The sequence below is a fragment of the Branchiostoma floridae genome, chromosome 8 (genome assembly GCF_000003815.2).
Source record: "Branchiostoma floridae strain S238N-H82 chromosome 8, Bfl_VNyyK, whole genome shotgun sequence".
Classification (NCBI taxonomy): domain Eukaryota; kingdom Metazoa; phylum Chordata; class Leptocardii; order Amphioxiformes; family Branchiostomatidae; genus Branchiostoma; species Branchiostoma floridae.
Genome location: NC_049986.1, coordinates 18,880,635 through 18,900,123, shown reverse-complemented (window position 1 = coordinate 18,900,123; position 19,489 = coordinate 18,880,635). Strand labels below are relative to the sequence as shown.

The window sequence follows — 19,489 nt, the reverse complement described above, 5'->3', positions numbered from 1 at the left end:
CGCAGACCCATGTCGCATTCGTCACACAACAGCAAATCGTGGGTGTTCTTGCGACAGTGTTGGACGTGTTGTACAGAGTCCAGTTATCTCGTGAAAAGGCTGTAACTTACTGAGATTCTTTCCTTTCACAGCTTCGATGAAAATCCTAGAATTACACGACGATCATGACCGCCCACTGGCACATTTACATGTATCAGTACACGACGCGTCCTCACAACACAATACTTAGTAGTTTCCACTCAGAAAAGGCTGAATGTTGTATGGCGACCGCCTTGGGTAGAGCAGACTGTTAGCGACGTTGTGATCATTTGCCGGAAGCAACCAGAAATGTAGCCAGTGAAGGAGAACGCCGATCTAACAACACCTTTCGACGCCTGCTATGGAAGGGACCAGCTTATGATATCGCCCGGACTTAACTCAGGTTACAGTTATTCTTCTTGTTCACTGGTGTATGGACGCCGAACAAAAGAGCCTCAGTCGTCCCGAGATACTATCTATAGGTATCTGGTGATGGCTGTTTCTTCGTATCTGAAGATCAATGGTAGGCAGACAAGGTTGATTAGACGACCAGTCCGCCTGGCCTGCACGTGATTTTTTAAAGTGAAGGGGGGGGGGGGGGGTGCACTTCCTTCTCCACCCTTTCGTCTACTGGCGCACTAAGTCCTACAGGGACAGAACTGTTTTGCCACGTAAGACGGCCCCAGCAGATGCAGTATCTAGTCTTTGAATATCATAACATTATGTGTGTTGTCTCACAGTAATGTAGCCACAGTGAAAACAACTTCAAATCCCAGGTGTTCCCGTAAGTACCATAACAAGCCGCTAGGGGGCTCTAAAGCTAAACATACTCAAAATATCAACACAATCCGCCGATACATTCCTGAGTTATACTGCTTACAGGAGCCAAATCAAACATCAAGTTCAGTTCAGTTCAGTACATCCTCAGAGAGGTAACACCAAAAGACATTAAAGTAAGTTTAAAGGTACATGTATACCGGCCTCCGATTACTATAAATCTAGAGGTTTCTGTGATTGTTTTAAACGTAACTCCAAGGTCAAACTCAAGTTACATGTAGGTCGGTAACGTTGTTTTTTGGCGATGCTATCAGGGAGCGAGCCTAATGATATAGCATTTAATTTGATTCATTTGGCTGTATACAGAGAAATACAGCCAGGGATACCCAACTAGCCGGAGGCTATTATTATCTCAATGAAAAATGGAGATTTAATTTTGAGTGTCTGTCTGTGTGCGTGTTTGTCTGTCTGTGTGTTTGTGGTCAGCATAACTCAAGAACCTCAGAGTGGATTGCGATGATATTTGGTCTGAAGGTAGGTGTTGGGAAGACAATGGTCAAGGTCAATTTTGTGCGCCCTGGTATGTTTAAGCACCTTATCATTTTCATTTTGGCATTTCCATATTATGGGTTGGGTAAGTAACCTTTGAACCGCAGTGCAACAGTTTCCACCTGGACGTGGGTGTATAAGTTACTGCTATAACATTTTATACTATAACGCTATAGTAACGTATACGTTATATACCATAATGTTACATGTCATTTTGTAATGTAAATTAGATTGTGTAGAGAAGAGAGAAATGAACTGCATAGGCTCGCACAAAACCTATTTCACACACTTAAAGTCTGTATGAAAATTGATATTCCTCATGCAACTAGACAAACCATCAATCTTAAAAAATATATGCTCTTTTATCTCCACCATAACTAAAAAGCGATGAGAAGTTGAATTTATATAACGATATCTGCTATAAACTGTATTTCTTCAAAATGTCTCGTCGTGACCTGCTCTTAGCCCGGTGTGGCACAAATTTGCAATAATGATCTTTATTCCTTGTATAATACCGAGCGTTAGCCAAAGAAAACAATCACAACACGTCAGCGACAAAAACTTTGTGGGATGAAAGCTTATTGGTGAAAAGAGACTTCTGGCGGCTAATACTATTATTGCAAGCAGAAAACGTCGCTGCGATGTTGACAGCGCCTTGTAAAATGTATAACTACAGACTGGCAATATTTGATGATATGTATTTTGAAAAAAAAAAAGAGGAGACACATCGCCTTTTACACCGTAGTGTACAGGTAGTCTACCTAATAAAACAATAATGCATGCCGCAGGATACAGTAGAAGCCAGTTAATTGCACTGCGGATAACCGCACACTTCTGTTCATTGCACGGAATCCCCAAATCCCAGACAAGTGCGGTCCAGCAAGATAACTTCGCATTATTGCACCACCCTGATAATTGCACGAAATACGCTGGCAAATGGGGTGTGCAATTAAGCGGCTTCTACTGTAATTGTACGAAATACGCTGGCAAATAAGGTGTGCAATTAAGCGGCGTCTACTGTAATTGTACGAAATACGCTGGCAAATAGGGTGTGCAATTAAGCGGCGTCTACTGTAATTGTACGAAATACGCTGGCAAATAGGGTGTGCAATTAAGCGGCTTCTACTGTAATTGTACGAAATACGCTGGCAAATAGGGTGTGCAATTAAGCGGCTTCTACTGTAATTGTACGAAATACGCTGGCAAATAGGGTGTGCAATTAAGCGGCTTCTACTGTAATTGTACGAAATACGCTGGCAAATAGGGTGTGCAATTAAGCGGCTTCTACTGTATATGGTTTTGGGAAAATCCAGACGTTTCAGGTAGCCACGCTACCTTTTCGTCAGTGACACATACAGTAAGCAGTTTTCTAACCCAAAACTACAGATCTTGCTCAGTGTCGCTAAAAAGGTAGTGGATGCTAAATGTGGACTTTCACTGCACTTAGGGCACCGGTACGGCACAGCGGGGTTCGTTCACTGCGGCATTGTTTTGTTATTTTCGCGATTTTTGATAATTCAGATATTGCGTAATACATAGTAAAAGTATGACGTAGAAGACAACAAAATACACAAAACGGAAGAAATTCGTTCTTTATCTCTGAAATTCGTTCAGTAATCTACGAACCCCGCAGTGCCGCACCGGTGCCGCAAGTGCAGTGAGAGTCCACCTTAACTGAAACACCTTATAGTTTCCAAACCCATATCCAGATGCTTGAGTAACTAACTGCACTTATTATTATTATTTGGCGTTTTTTTATACAACCAGTACTGCCCCCACATGCTTACGTTCTACCTACTCAGCCAGTGTTCTCACTGCAAAAGCGCTACATACATTACATGTACATACAGCGACTACAATAGCGCGCGGCTAGAAGCAGTACTCCAGTCATGCTCTGAGGAAGATGTCTGATATAGACGTCGAAAGTAAGCAAGTGAAGACATTACTCCTAGGGGTGAGTACCGGTACAGAAAATTCAGGGCTAGGTACGGTCCAGGTCCAGAGGATCAGGTCCAGGTCCAGACCTGAACCTAATTATCTGTGAAAATTTGTGAATGGGCGATATTCAAGACAATGGTCCATTTCGTTACAACGGATTCTGTATATGGTGAAATATCCGACGTCCATTGACGTTTTAAAACCCTATCCGAGTCAAGTAAACATGTATATGTTCGAAGACAAAGGCAACCCTATTCTTTTATATTACCTTTATTTCATTCAGCGGTTGCTGTTGTTTTGGATTACTTTGGTTTATAGTGTTGCTAATGTCATTCTCAGTTATGTATAGGTGTTTACATTATATTATTTATTATCATTACGACTACTTTACTTTGTACTTATATTCATAATGCATATTCAGTTTGTTAGAATCAATTATGTTTTGTTAATGATTGTTTTATTCACGTTCTGCATACAAAACCTAAGTTATGGCATTTTTATTTGACCTCTGATCTCCAACCTTCACTCTGAGTTACCTCAGTTGATTTTGTTAGTTTTCTGTTTACTTATTGTATAAGATTTGTTGCTTTAGTATCACTAATGGAGATCCAAATAAAACAAACAAACAAACTAACTAACTGCCTCTGTTTTAGAACAACTTAGGCTTAACATGACTATCAATTCTCATCTATTTCGGTCGTGTTCTTTTCTTGGACCTGTAAGCCCCAAAACACTCGAACGCCTGCCGAAATAATCTATGCATTTTCGAATCGGTCCAGCATCCAGTCTACTGATTTTTTTCAGGTCCAGTTTTCTGGACCGGTGCTCCAGCGGTCCAAAAAGAATTATATAATTACTCCAATATCCTATCACTTCAGTGTATGCCACATTTTCCAACGTGAAGTTTCAAAACCCGTCGTTTTTGAAGGTGTTCGTAGAACCGGTACTCCTTGCCCATGTTGTGTCTTGTGGATTGTATAATAGGCTCGATGTAATCGTCCGGGTAGTAGTGGTACGGCACGGGTCTCTTGTTCTCATCCCGTTGGAAAGGGAAGAAGCCGTACAGGTGGAGCTGGTCACAGAACGCGGTGGCGGTGAGAACGGTCGTCTGGCCGGTGGAAGGGGGACCCGGGGTGCGGTATCTCCGTGATACCGCTGACGCGATCCTGGTAGCAGAAATGATTGTTAAGTTACTTAGATGGAGGTTCCAGGTAATAAGATACACCAAAAAAGCAATTACTCAAGCAACTAGATATGATTTGGAAACGATCAGACGTTTGAGGTAGAATCCATGCCGTGACACTGGCCAACCAACAGCGCTACGTCAGCACGTACATGAAGTGCCACTGACGAAAGGTAGTTGATTCTGCTAGTCTGAACATCTGAACGTTTCCAAAATCATATCCAACTGCTTGCGTAATTGCTATTTGGCGATTTTCAGGTTAGATTCATTATAAAGTTTGTTAGATATTGCACAAGACTGTGATTTATTGGGTCGGGAATTTATGTTGTTCGTTAAACCCCGGTCACATACATCGTGCGATGCACTTGCGATATCGTGTAAATCGCACGATGGTTGCAGATGAAATCAGATAACCCCGAGCGTCGGGTCGTGTTCAATTTTTCCATCTCCTTTCGATTTGTCAAATGTACATGTGTCTCGCCAGACAGCTTTTGTATGATATATTTATGTGCACTGGGCTTTACTGGTGTTTGTTCAACCGATCATAGCCACTAATACATCTAAAGCACATAATATAAAGCACATGATATTTTAACTTACCTGTGAATAAAAGGGGCGAATTTAAAACTCTCTTTGCAGGTCAACAAAATGAAAGAAAACTGATTGTCATATTTCGTCATTGCCGCCTTTAAGACAACACGCTCTCTTGCACCTGCAACTAGAACTGTGCCATTGATGTCTCTCAGACGACTCTCGTACACATCCTGAGTCCTGTTTTCCAATCCGGATGAATCTCGTATCCGCTTGGGCGTGCTGACGTTCAGAATTGTCATGTTTGTCTTCCTACCAACGTCTGTTTCGAACCCTCTGATGGCTGGAACGTCCATTCGTATGACGTAATCCTTCGAATCAATTTCAGCGCCACAGTGACTTCCCAACAAGATGCCGCTGTTGCCCACCACGGCGCATGTTGTGTGATTGCCAACGGTATGATTGAACGGTGCCGGTTGACAAGATCTTCGTCGTCTTCTTGCTTTCTTTTGGCAGTTCCCCAACGTGTGCGTTTGAAGTCTGACGTCAGGATGCAGTATTGCGGTAGCATTCCTGAAATATGAACGGATATCGACACTCGGTCATACCTATCAAGCATATGGACGTGGAAGCAACTTTTAAGAATAGTCTGTATTTAACAAAGATAGTCGACAAACCAATATGCAGAACGAGTACAGAATGACACTGAACAAATTTTTACCCGAAAACGGGAAAAACGCGGAGGCAGGGGAAAATATGACGTGATTTTGAGTTAGACTTTTGTCTATAAGAAATCTCCTGCTATAAAATATTTCGAGGAAAATGCATTTTAATTCAGCGGGATCCAGAAAGGAAGAATATGTTTGGTGCATTTTTCAAAATAATCGACAGGGAGCAGTGCAGTACATTGAGCTCTTGTTACAAACGCTCTGAATTCTTAAAGTCTGGCTTGGAATGTTGGAGTAGATTTGTTACAAATTTTCCTTGGGATAAGACTTATTTTTCATATAAAATCGATAAATGCCATTTTTGTTTACATTCTTTTCTAACCGATCGACCAAACGACCAGAAGACTATGTGAAAGTGTAATGATTACAACAAAGGCTACGTATACTTCTATCAAATACATGTATCATCAAGCGCCCAAACAGTTACATATAATAAAAAAAGATTATTGTGTAACTAGAGTTCCACGAACACATACCTTTGCCAAATAAACCAGGTTTGTTATGTAGAATGATGTCTGTAGACAAATGCGTTACTCATTTCATTTTCTTTATAATTAAATGCTTGGAGTTGGTTTATAAAATTTCGGCATTTATTATGCAGATTGGATCCCAATTTACAATTAATTGATATCAAATTGTATCAAGCATTACTTAAGCTATCAGCATACCAAAAATCATGATGATCCTTTGATCCATTCTTGACTTATTCTCTTTCAAAGTCTTTAAATACACCTCTTACTCTCTTCCCTCTTTCTCAGTTGCATATGTGACAACTTTGATGAAAGTACTATAATGGAATGCAGTGGATTTATGAACTTTTCCTAATCAATTATGCAAATTAGCTGTTAACTTGCATAATAAGTATCACATTATATAAGTCTTCATTTAGGCTATCTACATGCCGAAAATCATGACGATCCGTCAACACGTTAATATTTTCTCATTAATTATGCAAATGATATCATCATTTGCATGATAAATATGTATTGACATTTCTCTCTTTCTCAGCTACATATGTGACAAGTTTTAAAGCCCTATCATGGAATGTAGTGAATTTATAAAATATCCTCATTAATTATGCAAATTAGCTATTGATTTGCATAATTGTTATCTCATTATGTAGGTCTTCACTTACGCTACCTACATACAAAAAAACATGATGATCCGTCAACATGTTCATATTTTCTCATTAATTATGCAAATGAGGTCATCATTTGCATAATGGATATCTGTCGATATTTCCCTCCTTCCCAGCTACATATGTGACAAGTTTGAAAGTCCTATCATGGAATGTAGTGGATTTATAATTTTTCCTCATTAATTATGCAAATTAGCTGCTGATTTGCATAATTAGTATACCATTATGTAAGTCATCACTCATTCTATCTACATACCAAAAATCATGACGATCCGTCAACACGTTGTAGAGTTATTCTCATCCAAAGTTTGAAAGGAAACCGGCGCCTGCAGTTCCAAAAAAGCCGCTAGGGGGCCCAAACTCACAGCACTTACTCTCTGTCTCGAGGGCTATGTACCACTCAAAAATCATGATCACAGCATGTCCAGAACACGAGATATCAAAAATTGAGGTTCTGCTGCAGTACCTTAGCAAGCCGCTAGGGGGCCCATTATCGAACTTGACCTTCGTTTTCCCGACCCCTACCCACCTACCAAATATCATCGGGATCCATCCAAGACTTCTCGAGTTATGCTGTTAACAGACAGACAGACAGACAGACTCACAAGCCCAAAACATAACCTTAGCCATTCTGGCAAAGGTAATGATATGTATTTAGACTACCTGTAAATACTCCAACTTACACCTTTTGTGTTTTTGTCACCGTCAGATACAGCAGAGATAAAAACCCACACTTAATCGGGCAAACATTTTCGAACTTATGGGGCCTAGTTAGATTGCAATGTTTCTTTTTTTTTCAAAATCATATCGCTGATCATGAAAGACATTTGTCGAAAGAATGAAAAAAAACGATTGACCCCTCAGAGAAAACATGTAGTTTGAACGGCGGTATACTCAACATACAATGATCACTGACCTGACTTTTCTAATCTCTTCAGCATTGAATATCCAGGATACGTTCGAAGTTGCCACAGAGGCAGGCGCGTACACCTTTGCCGGGCGTGGTGTTCTACTTCGACCGTCGGACTGATGAACACAGGACGCGTTCGACGCTGGCACGCAGTCAGGCATGGAGGTGGTTGCCAGGCGAGGTGTTCTACTTGATATGTGGGGCTGAATACTCGTGTCTTTGCGGTGGATGTGGGGTGCACTTGGGGCAGGCACGATTACCTTTGTCTGCATGTCCAGTCTGGTGGGAGGTTTGAAAATGGTCAGATATGCGGTCTACACTCTGTACGAATCTTAGTCTCTACCAGACTCCGGGTCGCTGGAAAACCGTAGAAATGGCACAGGTCGCGCACTGTTCCCTGACCGGTTACACTCCTCTGACCGGCTTACTCCTCTATTTGTTCCATTTCTACGGTTTTCCAGCGACCAGGAGTCTGGTAGAGACTACGAATCTACCAATGTCCATTCAAATGTGAACAAACATAAATGTCATTACAATTCCGTACAGTGACAAAAAAAAACATAAATAAACGTTGGCTTTAGAACCTTGTTTTGTGGTGAATGGATAAAAGAAAATATTCTATGCTAAAATTTCTATACATAATCAAAATAGTTCGATATCTCTAGTTTTGCCAATGCATATAGTTGTATTTGCTGGCAACTTTAGATTTTTTAGCGCATGCTATCAGGCACCGGAGCGCCCTACACTGAAATTTATAGTCTTCGCCTCAGAACGACAACGCAGTCAGTAATGAAATAAGTTGTCTGTTCGGTCAGTTTCAGAAAGCATACGTAGCATAGATATTTGTTGAAATAAGACAAATCTTCGAGTCAAGATTTCGACTAGAGCAGAACACACATGTCATGCTGTTCGTCTCACTAGCAATTAGAACTCGGGCAAGACATTTGCAATAAACTTATCACAGTATTATCATTGAGGGCAGACAACATTTCGCCTAATATCAAAGAGTTATGTTGTGTTGTGGGTGTGGGCAAGCCAAGACCAACAAGTATCACCTGACGAATTGCGAACACAATCGTGTTTCTTTTTACTTAGACCCTGTCGAACGACATCTACACTCGTACCAAAACGCTATTTGAGGTGGTCGTATCCTGTCGCCCTACTCTCCAAGCAGACGTCAGGCTCCGACTGTTTTTTTAAACGTTTTAGTCGTTTTTATCAGGCTTTCTATTTTGTATCTTATCTTGTATTGTCAAAACCTAAGGTTAGGTTAGGTTTAGACAATACAAGATAAAATACAAAATAGAAAGCCTGATAAGAACGACTAAAAAAACGTTAAAAAAAACAGCCGGAGCCTTTATGCTAACCTCTGCTTGGAGAGTACTGTGGCCCTGTAACAGAGGCAGTTGACGTCCTTGTCCGTAAATGAGGTCAGACGTGTGTGCACAGCTGACCTATATTGTACAGAAATAAAGATATAAAATTATTATATACCTTGGTGACCTCTGTAGAAGGAAATGAATCGTGGCGAAGAAGACGAGGCCGACTATAAAATGTCGGAATCTCCATTCTATCTTCTTGGACCTTGCGGAAGAGGCGTACTGGTCTTGGGGTGGTCTTGCGAGTTCTACTGGATCCGACGCCATTTTCCTCAATCTCAGTCACAAGTTTTCAGCAGACAAGTAGGCCTATACTCGCAGTTAGCATGAAACTCTGAGGGTCTCAGCTGTTGAAAATAACGTTAACCTTTTTAATATGATCGCTAAAATGCTTCCTTCTAGAAGTTTTCTTGGACGAATATAACGTTATATCAGTAGTATGGCTATTTCCGGACCCGACGCAATTTTCGTCATTCTCTGACACAAGTTTTCCTTACTCAACAATGTATACAGTCCCCTGGGAGATCCAGTAGAACACACCTCCTTAATTGCTGGGACTAAACAATTCACGAGAAACTCTGACGGCCTCAGAGAGCTCTTCATTGGCAAACTGTTGAAAATAACCCACCTCTACGGCTTCTCTATAGAACAGTCCATTGGACAAATAAATCTACCACGTCACATCAAGGTTTGTAGATGAAGAAAGTCATCCTGGTCGTTCACATTAATCCAGTCGAGTTGACCTAATTGTTGTATATAGATACAATGTAAAGCTACTGAAGCGTCACAAAATTGCTACTCTTCCACTTCTAGTACAGTTCTAAGAAGGGACGAGCCTTGTTGGCACTTGCGCAATGCAGCAACTCGGGGGCGAACAGGTGCAACCAGGGGTCATATTTAGGAGAAACACAACAAATGTTTAACTTTTGTATGTTTGTTTGTAACAGGGGACATCCCTGGCACATGTGATGTAGGCACATGTAGATGTGAATACAGGACCAGACGAGATGCTGCTGATATCTATGAAAAATGGACATATTTCTTTTAGGTGTGCGTTTGTGTTTCCTGATATTGTCTTGTGTACATCGGCCCCTAGACGTCGCCAGAGTCAACCGGAGGCCCTCTTTCGAAAATAGAACACAGCGTATCGTCACACCAGTCCGACTTATTGTCTTTCAAACAGCTATTTGTGAAATCTACTGATAGATTCAGAGTCACCTTGTATCAGATAACCTGTGTACCTGGTCTAATGCTTGCAAGTGCGCCTCCTGCCAGGATTTAAGGGTTCGGTAGTCTGATCGATTGATTACACTTGTAGTGGTCGTTTTTTTTTTAAATCTCAGTCTGCTGTATCTATTGTATTTTTTATGTCGGGGCGAGGGCCAGCAAAGGTGTCACCACCTGTTCCCCGCCTCTTCCGCTTGTGTGGTGAATTCTAATAAACAAATAACATTCTGGAGAGGGTTGTGTACAGCCGACATGACGCTTGTATCAGGGTTGATGCCAGCGGAAGGAAGACCTCGAGTGCGGTTTTCCGCCACTGCATGTACCCCGGACGCAGCTCTGATTTTATTTAAAATTAAAGACGCGGACTAGCCACAAACTGAACTCTATATACACACGAACTGAGCGCTACCGCAACCTTACATTACCACTGTATTGAATAAGGAATTGTGACCGTTAACACGAAAATCTTGTTGTTGATTTTAATGTTGATATATTATATTATATGGTAGATTTTAACGATTCCTTACCAATCTAAAGATTTTAATCGCAATAATTGTCATGTTAATTTTAATTTATTGTGATGTTAAGCCCTTGAAATGTTATACTTTTAACTTGTTTGTAAAGTCTGAAAAAATTCAGCCTCGGCTGCTATTTCTGGACTATTTGTATGCAATAAACCAGTATTATTAAAAGATGGAGAAGATTTTGAGGTTAGAATCATATTACAAACTTTCCTATATTGTACACGATTGTTATCAAGCACACCCAGGTAAAAAAAAACGGAATTTTTATTGCAGTACCAATGTCACATACCAGGGGGCCCAAAGTTGACCTTAACCTTCGTATTCCCAAACCTACCCACATATCAAATATCATCACAATCAATCCGGAGGTTCTTGAGTTATACTGACAACAAAAATCAGGAAACACTGACAGTCAGACGAACCCAAAACTAACGTTATAACTCAATTTTACATGGAAATAAAAACAGCACCACAACACGAATGCAGATAAAGACTTATGTCACATATATCATCTGACCTGCGAATATGACGGGATATTTTAAAACTTCTTCTGCTACATGTAACTAGAATATAATATATGCTACCGGTAGTATGTACAGGGTCAACTTATTTAAATGTAGGGCAGTGTGGCGTTGCTAGGGCTCAATGGCTTCTATGTAAGTATCTGTGCTATATTAGAGAGAGGAAACAAAAGTATGAGACCAAACCCAGAATGTTGCACTGCAACATAAAAATCTTTAATGTTACACTTAGTCTACTTCTTGTCTACATGATTGCCTTGTACACTGCAGCAGTCACTTCTTTCACAAAGGTTTGTTGTAGCTAGAGACATCATATTCACACATTGTCAATATACTGTGTCTTTTCCTACAAAATAATGTACATTTCTGCTAGAAAAGACGAAAACGGCTAATCGCAGGAGTCTCTATCTGATTAAAGCTATAACAAACATCATGGGCATACCACAATGTCTTTTTGTAGTCTGAAACTCAGCCGTATTTGCTCTGGGATGCTCCAGGCATTGTCTGTAACGATTTAAGGGAATTACATCCTACAAAAAGTAAGGGTTCCGGTCTAACTCCTTTGCACAAGGTACACTGACAATTCATCAACCAACACATGTATATGGTGAGAATTCTGGAAAAATGTGTTGAACTTAGTATCATATAATGGTAGTAAAGGCAAGCAATGAAATCATCTGGAAGTGCAATGGCACTGCATGAGAGTTAAAATAAATCACAAAATGAAAATGGAATGTCTTCTTCCTAACAGGAAAGCAAGCATGAAAGTATATCATATTGACACATGCCGCCAGATTGCGTTTAATTTAAGTACAACAAATATATTGCCTGTGATTTTTGCTTTGACTTTCAATTTCAATATTACAATTCTTGCCGATTGCCATATTCTTTCTCCACAACAAAAGTACCATGAAATGTTAAAGAGAAGACATTTTAGCACAATTCTTTTACAAGTAGTGACTGTCTATCTGTGGGCTTGCCAATTGAGCTCATGATTGAAGTTTAAATAACACAGAACAATCATTTGTCTATCTATCTATCTATGTAAAAAGACATAGCCTGTGTTTAACACACAATCGAGAACTGATAGTGGAAGATTGAATACCCTACATGATTTCTGTGTCCTAACTGATCATCAATCATGACATTATAGTTTGGCACAAATCTTTCAGTACTAGAAATATTCAGTGTCATCTCATAATCTCTGTCTCCTTTGGCAATTCTACTTCAAACACACAACAAAACTACTAAAAATTGAATTAAATAAACAATCATAAAAGCAATATTTATTAATCCTCTTTTTCACTATACTACAGCTTAGACTGTCAGTCACATGATTATCGGGTTGTGCAAAGAACAATTACATGATGTACATTGCATGTCGTTTCTAAAAATGGTAATGAGTTAACACACAAATTAAACAATTCTGCTGGACTTTCTTACATTTCCTGATTGTCTAGCCAGCAATGTCATCAACTAGCAATTCAAACAAGCGGACTGACTAAATCACCTTTGCATGATTCTCTTGGCACAAAGGTAAAATTAAGTGTATCCTTCCAATCAGAGTTCTCTGATGTCACATTATTCAAGATTATTAAATGTTTTCATTTGGCTCTAGTTTCATTCCGATATGTAAAACATTTTGGTCCCTGTGAAATGTTTACTTCTGTCTTTCTAAGTTTTATTTGGCAGTTTAACAGACAAACGACACTGCTACCCTAAGGGTAACATAATTGCTCCCTTGCCTTTCCAAAAAGTATCTTGGTCAGTTGTTTTGAAAAGTTTAAATGCTGATGATATAACAGTTTTTCTATGTTGCTGATGTGTACAAAATCACAGCATCACAGTTGTCTACTTCACAAGACAAGTTGAGTACAGTGTAAAAGTTTTCTTTTCATACAGACCACACATGAAAGTACAAAACGTTGTTCCGTTTACGCTGTATGTCCTCAGGGTCATGTATCACAAGTACATTGTACTAATTACGTGTAAGCTTATACTTCTACAGAAATTAGTAAGTGCTTTTCCTGGTTAAAATATACAGATAACACAGAACAATTATCACACGCAACTTTTATAGTATCACAAACAGTTGTAAAACTACGCACACACACACAAGAAAACACATACATACATACAACATACATGTATGCAGTTGGAATAGAGTATTGGGTAGGAATATACTACATGTACTTATAGCTAGTTATGTATGTACAGGTTTAACTACAGATAGAAGTCACTATTTACAGAGAAAAGACAGAAATATGCATATTTACATGCCTCACAATATTTACATCCCCGGCTTTCTTGGCTCAAACTTTGGTGTAAGTACCAAATCATTATCGTCATAAGCTTTGCATGCTATGTTACAATGTGCGTCTTCTACATTCACCCACTACAAACAACTGGTAAATGCTACGAAAAAATACTATATTAAATTTTACATTGTTGATTTGCTGCCCTCTGTTCCCATCATAGTAAAACAGTCATGTCACCCTGTATAATTACATCAGATAATGTTTGTTCTCATTCTCATCTTTACAATTCAATATTTTCCTTTCAGAGCATGATTACGAGGACAAACTACATCGTATCTTGCAGTTTGAGATAAAAGTTACAAGTCCAGAGAACTAGGGTGGAGAGATGAGACGATAACACTGTAACGAATATGCAAAACAGATGCAAATGAGCCGGCCGGGCGGGAAGCCTTGTGTTTTAGTCCATGTGAGTTCACCTCGTCTGGTTCAGAAGCTGTGCATTATTTTGACTTCGGAGCATCTGGTAAAGGTTGGACCTGGTAGAGTAATACAGAGGAAGAAATGTCAAGACTGTGTATAATGTAGTCCATGCATAAGTATGACCTGGCGCATCCCCGTCTTGTATTCAACTTAAAGAAAGGGGTATGTCACCCCAACTGTGTTCACAACACCGTATGGTCTACTATCAAAATAACTTTTAATAAAAGCTCAGTCAAACACCCAAAATTTGTGACTACACCATGTACAGAACATTATAATTTTCAAAACCTAAACCAAAAGTTCTGCTACAGTACTGTAACAATTAGATGCCCCCCAAATCATTTTGAGGTCTTATTAAGATCTAACCACATGCCAAGTATGAAGAAAATCCACCCAAGATCTTTTTGAGTTTAAACAGACAGAAGGACAAACAAATGTCAAACACTTCCAAGAACATAACCTCCATTGTTCATGGACGCAATAATTCATGATACTGTATTCTACAGTTTCGTACCTCAGAAACCTGGGGTAGGAGTCCCGCTCCATAAGGATGGCGATCTTGCGCTGTGCCACTTTGAAGGTCGCCTCGTCAGGACTGGCCAGGCGGGCCAGAGTCTCTGCCCTCGCCTCAGCATCCAGATTCAGCTGAGGGGTGCAAAGATTTGGTTTAAAATCACATACAGCAACAGTATACAATGTACACAGCGTGTGTATTAGATTCTACGTCATGATACGTTTTAAAATACACTGTTGATTACAAATATCCTGTAATTTACACTGGCCTGTACAGTTTTTTTTAGATTATCTTCCTAATGATATGCATGTTATCTGCAGCTAATGTCATAATGTAGTCTTAAGTGATTTGCTTATACGTTCAAACTTAAAACTTGAAATGATGTAATTCATTCTGATGCTGCAATCTTCTTTCTTGGTTAAAGACAAGAGACTGAACATAAGTAGCATCAGAATAAATTCAATCATATTTTTGTATGCCATATATCTGTAGCAAGATATTGGAGATACATGTACATACAATGTACATCATATATTCTACATCACATGTGACTTTACCTCTCTGGGAGCCTGTACAGCGATGTAGTCGTTGTAAATCTTCTTGGCTCGATGCGCCTGTTTGGAAGGCTTGAGCTGTTTGTACTCCTCGCATGCCATCCAGAACTCCAGGTTCTCCTCACTGAACTCTGTCTTCAGGTAGCCATGGAATGCCTGCACTCCACCTGGGGGGCAAAAATAAACAATAAACGTTAAAAGCTGATTAAAAACAACAACAACATAAACAATAGACATCAACGTTAAAACCTGGGACAAATGTTTTAAGTTTTACTCCTTTTATTGGAAGCCTAAAAACTAAACTTTTTCTGTTGCCTGCATGCAAGTAATCAGAGTTTTTTGTCAGCAATAATAGCAGTGAAGAAACATTACAAACTATCCGCTATAGGGAGCCCAAAATCTTGTTGTTTTCAAGTTTTATCAAGGCCTACGCTACCATATACCGAATATCAAATTGAATACAATTCCTCCAGGCATTCTTCAGTTATGCTTGTCTTTTACAAGCACACAAACGTACATTATACACAAACGCTACCCAAAACATAACCTTCTTGGCGAAAGTAATAATCACAATATACAGGCTTTTGATAAGCAATGTTGGGATTCATAATTATTAATATTATTAATCCAGAAAATTTTCACCCTGCAAAAATTTGCAACTGAATAGTATGCATGTACAGCGTTTGTCTTTAATCTAGAAAGAATTGCTGGCAACTGCAGGATTCAAGTACTAGGCATTTGAACCCAGGTCCTGTCTGTTTTATGCTATGGATATTGCAACAGATACACATACATTTGTATGCATTTTACACTGTATGGTACCCATTCTACATGTGCATGTACAGGCATGCATGCCCAATTCAAGCTGTGTTAAAGCTTAGGCTGATGGGCAGTTTTATCGGCTACAAATCAGCTATCGGCAGATAAATAAAATGGGTATTCTGGATTTTATTGGCAAAATTTGTACCCGTGGGAGGCATAATTTTGTACATTGCACATGTGGAAGACCTTGACAGTTCTGAATCGTGCTGTTACGAATAACTTACTAGGTCTGTTCTGAATCACACAGCCACAAACGAGTGACTACATTCGTTATGACTTACATTTATCATTCAGGAGCGCCTCAAATGACTCGCTCCATCTTGTGACTTGCTCCACTTCAAGTCTATAAAACACAAGAGGAAAGAAGTCATTATACAAAATACATCACACCAGCCAGAAATCATTTCCCGCCCCCTCGATTTTGAATGGCTTTGGCACAGCATTCCTAGGAGAGGCGGGGGGCATGCTCCCAAGGAAAATTTTAAAATCTAGACCCTCTGAAATGCTATTTTCTGCATTTTGAGGGTTAAATTTTGCTCACAGAGGACGGAATGGGGAAAAAATGTTTCCATCCCCAGCTGCAAAATTCTTTCAAAGGACAGAAGGACGGGTGCTGGCTACAACCCTGCATCACACAACGGGATAAGATCTCTCACAGAGTCAGACATTTTACATTTGCTGCCTTTTATCAGTGGCTGTATACATGTACATGTATGAATGCAGATAAGTGGAGCTCTACTGTACATGTCTGGGAGAGGAAGAAAAAGGAACAAATGCTTTGTAATGCACATATTGTCTGGTGTGCAACAGCGACAAAACCATTAAGATAAAAACACGTTCTCAAAATCCGCATTTATCCCTGTCCAATACAAATTGTACTTTCCAAATCAAATTCACAGCATGAAAGAGCAAAAGCCCGTTTATCTCCAAAGCCTGGCTTGAACCATGAAATCAAGTCTTATACAGTGTATGCACATTTATCTATAAAACTCATGACACCTCTCAATGCGTATTTTCGAAGATCAAAAGATCGTTCACCATCAAAGCCACTTTAACTATGAAATCCATTCTTATATGCACATTATTCATAAAAACTGGTGACATGGATATTTGTACCTGCACAAAATGTGGAATCATGATAGAAAAAGCTTCCAATGCATTGTTATAAAGAAATGTCATATAGGAGGCCACGCAAAGGCTTTTTGTCATGTAAAAGATAAGAAAAAGATAGACATGAATGGGATTCATTTGGTTGATACTTACCGTATATAATAAAATTGTAGAATGAACGACAAAATGTCAAAGACACAGATCTAAGTAACAAATTTTAAAATGAGAAGAAAAAGAGAAAAGCTAACCTCTGTACTCTGTCGGTGTGGGCACTCACATCCTCTACATGGATGGACACACTGGCGGCAGGCCGTTTTCTCAGGAACGCTAGCTTGCTCCTCATCTCTTTGGCACTGTGAGCGGAGAGGGAGAGAAACACAGCCCAGTCAGAGCAGCTCCCAGCCTCGACTGAAGGAGGATACGCTACGTGTGTGACCCACATCCAGGTACCCGGCATTAAGTACCCGGCAACGGGGGATGTGTGGGTTTATACGCATATTTCCAAGAACACCCCCACCGTCCCATCTGGAAAGATTATTGTGGGGGCGGCTCACTAACTGCTGTGGACAGGTTGATACCGAGCTAAGGGGAAATGCTTTGTAGTCTGTCTTCCCTATCAAGAATGGGTGTAATGAGAATGGGGATTATACTCCCTAATTATCTGCTTCTGATCGTTGATATGACTTCTGAGAACGCTGCTGTTTTGTGGACATTTAGGGGATGAATGTCAGTGTCTGACAATTAGCTAATGCATTGCTGGGCCTCACTCTGTTAATTGAGATTCTATTTGAATGTAAAATGAATTGAGGATATGAGATAGACAAAACATACAAACTGGATGGCAAATTAAATGTTTTTTTAGTGTCACAGCGCTCATATATCTTTCAGTCGATGTTTGCACTGATATTATAATTACAATTATCATTAAATATACCGATACTAGATTTCGTAGTATGATTTTGTCTACTGATACATGCATCTTAGGAAATCTTTTGTTATGCATTTTGAACAAGTGCTACACATACAATCATATTTTGGTGTTCAATCTTTTTATATCTCTTTTTTACAGAGCCTAACTGTATGATGACTGTATAAGTCACTCAGGGTCAGAATTGTGCCCTCCAGGCCTTTTACCTCTCCAGGCCCATCTTGCATAATCAGGCTGGTTCACCCACACCTACATTGTGTATGCTTAAGTAATCCTCTAGCCTGGGGCATGTCTCGCTAGAACTGGCTATTACAGGTCTATACCGGCCAATTATAAAGCTGTTAGTGCCACTTCACTGCATGGAGACCATATCTATGGGTTGTGGCAGAATACCATATCTATCTGTGACCCAAGGGGTCCATGATCATGATAAGGGCAACTATGGGTGAAAGGTTGCAAATAATTTCTTTAATTAGGTTGGGAAAGGCCTAGGAAAAAAATGTTTCACTCCTGAAAAAATTAGGGTTGGTATATGATTTATCTTTATTTTAGATTTTGGCTAAAGAAGACTAATACAGACACACTGTATTTATTCGTTTTTGGAGACGCTTGCGACTGACAGAAAGGCTTTTTTTCAAATAGTGAGTAATGCAGGGAAATTCAGAGATTGGCTTCCATGTTTGAAGTGATTAGATCTATAGTTATTATAATAGTTAATGTTATAGCATGTAGATATACTCACAAACTTCTGGACTTCTTGCGGGTCTGTCTGCCGAGGTCGGTTAGGTCTGGCTGACTGGAGGACATGGGACTCTCCGCGGTCTGGTTAGCAGACATCTCCTGCAAAAGGCAAACAAATTACAAATTTAGAATAGTCACCATCTGGCCATTGATATACAGTCCTGCATGGAGACCTCAAAATTAACTTTTTTCCCCTACTGGCTTCAGAGAAACTATCCCAAAGCGAACTTGAATCAGCCCCAATTTTTTTTTTCATCTGGCACAAAAAATGGCAAGACATTCACTAACAATGAGTAACAGCACAACATCAGCCATCGAAAATTTGGAGGCATACGCGTGTTTACCTTTAAAAAGTAGTCACTGTTAGATGAAAATTCTATTAACTTTTTACGGTGCATATACGTGACTTAATGAATCTCTTCAATGAGCAGAACATTTGTTTCACAAGTTTCTCTTTGCATACATTGATAGATCTAATGCTGACTGCTGCCTTTAGAAGGCACAGTTGGGGCTTGCATTGGCCACGCATGATCCATGTGCAGACACTGAATTTTTTCAAATGGTCCCAAATTGTCCCAAAACAAACATTAAGTTGTCCCAAGCCAAATTTTGGTGGCCCCTCATAAAGCCCCCTTTACAAATCAAGAATTTAGCTCGGG

At 39.7% G+C, this 19,489-nt stretch overlaps 2 protein-coding genes across 2 annotated transcripts in view; both read right to left on the bottom strand.

Annotated features, from left to right (window-relative positions):
* Positions 1-3,536: 3,536 nt before the first annotated feature.
* Positions 3,537-9,904, bottom strand: LOC118420401 (CMP-N-acetylneuraminate-poly-alpha-2,8-sialyltransferase-like). Its single transcript, XM_035827177.1, has 5 exons — positions 9,780-9,904; positions 9,267-9,498; positions 7,779-8,051; positions 5,066-5,569; positions 3,537-4,448 (listed from the first exon to the last, which is right to left on the bottom strand). The coding sequence occupies exons 2-5, from the start codon at positions 9,416-9,418 to the stop codon at positions 4,157-4,159; spliced, it is 1,221 nt and encodes a 406-aa protein (XP_035683070.1). The 5' UTR covers positions 9,419-9,498; positions 9,780-9,904; the 3' UTR covers positions 3,537-4,156.
* Positions 9,905-11,617: 1,713 nt separating this feature from the next.
* Positions 11,618-19,489, bottom strand: part of LOC118420735 — a 77,002-nt gene continuing 69,130 nt past the window's right edge. The window contains exons 13-19 of the mRNA XM_035827690.1: positions 19,392-19,396; positions 18,832-18,930; positions 17,410-17,514; positions 16,333-16,394; positions 15,233-15,396; positions 14,676-14,806; positions 11,618-14,217 (exon numbers count right to left, since the gene is read on the bottom strand). Of these exons, the coding sequence (XP_035683583.1) occupies positions 14,154-14,217; positions 14,676-14,806; positions 15,233-15,396; positions 16,333-16,394; positions 17,410-17,514; positions 18,832-18,930; positions 19,392-19,396 (630 nt within the window). The 3' untranslated portion in view covers positions 11,618-14,153. The remainder of the gene's footprint in view (positions 14,218-14,675; positions 14,807-15,232; positions 15,397-16,332; positions 16,395-17,409; positions 17,515-18,831; positions 18,931-19,391; positions 19,397-19,489) is intronic.